Below are 5,538 nucleotides of genomic sequence, written 5' to 3' on the forward strand. Positions count from 1 at the left end.
AACATCTCGGAAGCAATGCACTGAACTGTAAATGGTACTGTTTAAAGCGAGAACGCACATTCGAAATATAACGTTTTTAGCGCATTGTGATTAAACTATGAACTAGAAGAGCTACAGCGCGCTGCGATTGCCTCTTCCCCCGCTTCCGGGGCAAACGACCTTCACCTTGACACGCAGAGCAGCTCGCCACCATCCGACCACCCTAAATGGTGCAGTGCAATAAACAGCGAGCAGTGCCGAGCAATGTGCCAAGTGCCAAGTGTCGAGCAATGCTGTTTGCTATACAGACTTACACGGGCGGAATGTTTTGATCTGAATTGTTAGTCATTTATTATTTTGCCGCGTGACCTACGTAAACGAGGTGATCAATTATGTTTTCCTTTCTTCTTGGGCCACAGAAGCACGATCACGGGTGCACAAGTGCGGTTGAGAAGCGCTTAACACAAGGACGTTGTCGCACCGCGCAGCGAAGCAGATTCTCTCCGGAGCAGAGGCGGCGTTTCTCACCTAACGAGTGGAAAGGGAAGCGCCGGGTGCGATATCGGTCAAGGCTACGTTTGGCCAACGGCTGCTCCATTTCGCGCTCGCGGAGCATCGTGCCCAGCTCCAGTTGGCGCCTTGTTCGCGCGACAGTGAAAGGGAAAGCCGCCATCGTTCACTCTGGAGGTCACTGCCAGGAAGGAAGACGGCCCGATGTGGGTTAGAGGGAGAGTCCACCTGGGGAGGGGGCGAAGCCCGTAGCAGGTGAAGCCTCTGCGAGCCCCTCCCCAAGCGGCTGCCATGGGCTCGCCTGCTCTTCGCAGTGCCGCCGCCAGGTGCAGCGCACTCGCGTCTAGTTCGTAATAAATGCGTTCGTTATTGGGCAGATTTTTGAATAAACTTGCCTTCACGTAGTTAGTTCGAATTGTTGATTCTCGGAACGGGATATCTATATGACTCAACATCGCGGCGCTCTAGCAATCATTTTTTTTACACAATTTACTAATGGGCCATGCACTATAACACTCCAAACATTTTATTGGAAAAAGACAAAGATAACTTTCAGTCGGCGTATATCCTTTCTTAGCTCGTCTTGTCTATTTTTACGGTAAGAACAATGTCTAGCCATCTTTAAAATGACGCATCCAGCGACGGTTCCCTCCGAGAAACAGAAACCAATCTCGAAGGCCATGTTTTCGCATGCTGCAGCAGCCGGAAGCAATTACAAGCGCCGGAAAAAATATCCTGCTGCCTCTTGTTGCTTGCTTTGTTTGCTGTGCTGGGTCAACAGCTGGGTGGCACATGAACGAGTTCACGAAATATGCATCGCGCCGCGATCTCAGCTGAAAATGAGAGGAAGAATTTACCAGAGACCGGACCAAGTAAGGCTGCGTACAATACTGTCATACTCATGGGTCCACAGTCATGCAAATATCTCAGTTTGTACAACGCTTCGATGAGAGGATATCGGCGACTCAGATGAAAGCTACGTACGCGTACTACAACCATCCAAAAGAACATTAAAACCCTAAAGTTATCTGCAAATGAGATTTATGCAGTGTTACCACCTTGAACATGCATTACCAAATATCTCAGCAGCCGATGCTCACGCCGTTTTAAGAAGCGAGCACATACTTTCCGACGATTGACTAAACGGCAAGGGGGAGGAAATGTGCATATGCTTGCACTGCTGCATCTCCGAGCAGCGGAACGAAATGCGCCGCAACGCCGCTCCATGCGGGTCTACCGGAGGGGGGGCCGCCGGCTGCACGCGGACGAGTCCACTCGAGGCTAGCGTGCACGGCCCGGATGGTTTGGGCGGTTTGGGGACTGCCGGGAGGTGTGCGTGTGGGAGTTGCGCCGGTGTGGCCTGGGGAGTGGTCTGGGGACTCCGGGGCGTGGTGCGCCCCGTCGGGGGACGTCGGGGGTGTCCGCAGGGGAGGTTCGGACGGGGCCACGTCGGTCGGGCCCCGGTGGCGGCGGCAGCCGCCCGTCACCCCGCCGCTGGCTGCGTGCCGCGTAGGAGAGGGCGAGGGTCCTCTTCCTTCGGCTACCATCTCGGGGGGCGGGTCGCCGAGCCTGCCACCACCACGTGGGGTGCCACAGGAGGCGGCCCGCGGTCACTCGCCTCGGGCTTTACCCCCTCCGCGCCTGTTCCGGGCTCTTGCGGAAGATGCCGGGAAAAAAAAGTAACACGTACTAGCGGAAGGAGGTGCGGCCAGGTGCGCAGCGCATTCGTGCCACAAGGGGTGAACGCAAAGCTGAGCATCTGAGAAACGCTGTTACTGCATGTCCGCCCGCTCATCGCCACGCCCACGTTTACGCCACCGAGATTCAGTTCAGCAAAACGCATGCTGGCATATTTACAGGCCATTCAAGAAAATGCGAAATTTACTCAATAACGGGATACTGCTTTCTAACACAAAAAGAAGCTAGTAAAACAGTAGACTGTTAAAGACGGCGTGGGAATAAGCGCAATGAAGTGACGTACGCACAAAACGTTCTGCAAGTGTGTGTGCTTTTTAATTATTATTATTTTAGCGTACATACATCACATTGAGCAGGTGGCGGCTGCACACCTTTCCTTCATGCTGTACACAGTGACCGACATATATGGTCAAATCAAAAGCATACTGGACAAGATTGCGAATCAATTACGTCGTCAGTGTTTTTGTGCAACGTCTTGTAGCAGCTGGATAGGCGACAATGCTAACCTTCCTTACGATACATTGACTTGCGGATGCAGGACGTTATGGTTTAGCCCGTAATCAACTGAATACTTAATAGAGAGACTATGCGTTTTGTCTCGGAACGCCTCAGAAACGTGTACCAATCAAAAGCTAAACATTTTCGGACGGCGCATTCAGCTTCAACATTAGAATGTTGCACGTCACTGCCTAAAATGCTTGGTCAAATGATTTAGCCAATTTAGCCACTTCAGCACATCTACAATCTTCTAAGCCATGATTTACTTCTGTATGGCCCCTGCTTTACTGAGCTACAGCCCACATGACAACGATTGAACGATAACTCCGACTGTCGCGACCTCCCACGGGCCACTGTAACAGCTGTATTTGCGTGGTCTCTTTGCCATGTGCACAGAGGGCGCCAGTTGTCAGGCACTCCCACTTACCCCTCCCCGTTGGCGCTGAGCCGTGCTCCCTCAAGGGCCGCAGAAGATAGCGCCAACCTTTCCTTTCCCTTTTCCTCAAGAACCACTTATCATCAGGCACAGGCACTGTCTGGCGTAAAAAAAAAAAAAAAAAAAAAAAAAAAAAAAAAAAAAAGTTGTATTGAGAGGTGCGCTGTTGCATCTCGGAGGCTGTATATCATTCCCACAAGTTTGTTTCATCTTCGATAGATAGCGCGAAGTCCTCTCTGCCTCACCGACAGTGACGACTATTTTGATGAAAGCGAGAGGAAAACTTTCGGAATCGAAAGCGTGCCAGTTAACTTTGTGCTTCAATGCATAAAACCGCGTTTTCCTCAAAAAGTTAACTGGAACGCCCATGCATTTCGTCGGACACATTGAAAATTAATATCTCGAGATTGGTTCAGTCCTGAGAATTCTTTCCAAGTGAATATGCCTTGCGAACTCAGCGGCTGTAATTCGTAGATTAAAAGATGTTCCGTAAAATAAATAATTAAAGAATTAATTAGCGTAATCATGTTAATTATTCAATGAGGTGTTTTGACTTCTTGGGGAATGGCCGCCTCATCGAGTAGTTTAGATCAATGATTATAATTGTGCTATCTGCCACAGGCAATTAAAAAAAATTGGTGCAGCTAAAATGAAACACGTCCTGTATATCTATTCAAGTGAATGTTTCTTTGAATGATCTGTCGATGCACACAAAAGGAACGGACGAATGTTTATTTTCTTCCAACGTCTCGGCCGGGGTCCAGCCTTCGTCACAGATCTCTTCTCGCCTCTCTCTCTCTCACACACACACACACACACACACACACACACACACACACACACACACACACACACACACACACACACACACACACACACATTACAATATATATATATATATATATATATATATATATATATATATATATATATATATTGTAATGAAGTGGAAGCACAAGCTCGGTAACAGGGGAAAAAGAAAGGGGGGGGGGGGGAAAGAGGAAGTGAGTAGAACAGCCGGCCCATTGAACGGGTGCTGTGTCTCTGTATTCCACAACCCGCCGTGGTTGCTCAGAAGCTATGGTGTTGGGATGCTGGGCACGAGGTCGCGGGATCGAATCCCGGCCACGGCGGCAGCATTTCGATGGGGGCGAAATGCGAAAACACCCGTGTACTTGGATTTAGGTGAACGTTAAAGAACCCCAGGTGGTCCAAATTTCCGGAGTCCCCCACTACGGCGTGCCTCATAATCAGATCGTGGTTTTGGCACGTAAAACCCCATAATTTAATTTAATCTGTATTCCACAACTAAATTTTTACTTGCACAGATGTGGTCTGGCGGCATCCCCATTATGCTACCTGTGCAATGAACCAGAATCCATCGATCACTTTTTATTATCGTGTCGGCGGTTTTCTAATAATCGACAACGATGTTTGGAAATCCCACTTCGCAATCTAGGACTGCCGTTAAGCAGTTCAGTTATACTCTCACTTGGAGCCACGGTGTTAGGATATAGCCACGGGAATGTTTGCCGAGCCATTTATAGTTTCTTTGGGACGCAGAAAGATTGCCTTATTAATATTTTCCCATTTTTCCATGATTGATTTATTTATCCTTCAATAAATTATATATTTAGCAAATTCAAAAAGCAATGTCACAAAATCACAATTATATTATTATGAATATTATTATTCAAAATTTACGTCTATCCTTTACTGTATTTAATTTATTATGAAATTCATATTACTATTCCTATCTAGGCAAGGCTGACTATGTATAGACTACTTAATTCTTTTATTATCGGTTCATTTCCGATCTTCAATTATTCATTTATTTTCCTTAAATTTTTATTACTTATTTATTTCCAAACTAATTTATTATAAATTTCAATCATAATACCACCCGGTTCGTGGCCTATCCCCCACAGTGGGTTGTGCCATTCATTGAGGCATCTTCATCATCATCATGTGTTTCTGTCTCCTTCATTCCTGTACAATGGCGCAGTCGACTAATACTGAGACTTCAGAAGACCTGGCCCCGAGTTAACCAAGCATACTATACTGGACTCCTACTCACTGCCCTGCATCGACGATGCCATTGATACAGTAGGGAATGCAAGATTCTTTCCGTCGTTAGACCTGCGGGCGGGTTATTGGCAAATCAATGTCGCTAAAGAAGACAAATTTAAAACCGCGTTCCGTACACCATCAGGACTTCACGAGTTCAACCGTATGCCCTTAATTCGGCTTACGGACAGCTCCGAGCACATTCCAGCGCGCCATGAACACCTAGATGATATCTTAGTTCTGGGCACAACAGAAGAAGAACATCTTCGGAACCTAGACGAAGTTCTTGAGAGGCTCTACAGCGCAGGATTCCGACTAAACCGTGAGAAATGCCAATTTGGACTTACGGC

At 47.7% G+C, this 5,538-nt stretch overlaps 1 protein-coding gene across 1 annotated transcript; it reads right to left on the bottom strand.

Moving 5' to 3' along the window:
• Positions 1–258: 258 nt before the first annotated feature.
• On the bottom strand, positions 259–2,316 carry LOC125947473 (ESX-1 secretion-associated protein EspI-like). Its single transcript, XM_049672273.1, has 2 exons — positions 1,666–2,316; positions 259–1,322 (listed from the first exon to the last, which is right to left on the bottom strand). Exons 1-2 carry the CDS (start codon positions 2,034–2,036, stop codon positions 1,319–1,321), a joined length of 375 nt encoding a protein of 124 aa, XP_049528230.1. The 5' UTR covers positions 2,037–2,316; the 3' UTR covers positions 259–1,318.
• Positions 2,317–5,538: the final 3,222 nt, after the last annotated feature.

The sequence above is a fragment of the Dermacentor silvarum genome, chromosome 8, assembly GCF_013339745.2.
Source record: "Dermacentor silvarum isolate Dsil-2018 chromosome 8, BIME_Dsil_1.4, whole genome shotgun sequence".
NCBI classification, from domain to species: Eukaryota; Metazoa; Arthropoda; class Arachnida; order Ixodida; family Ixodidae; genus Dermacentor; species Dermacentor silvarum.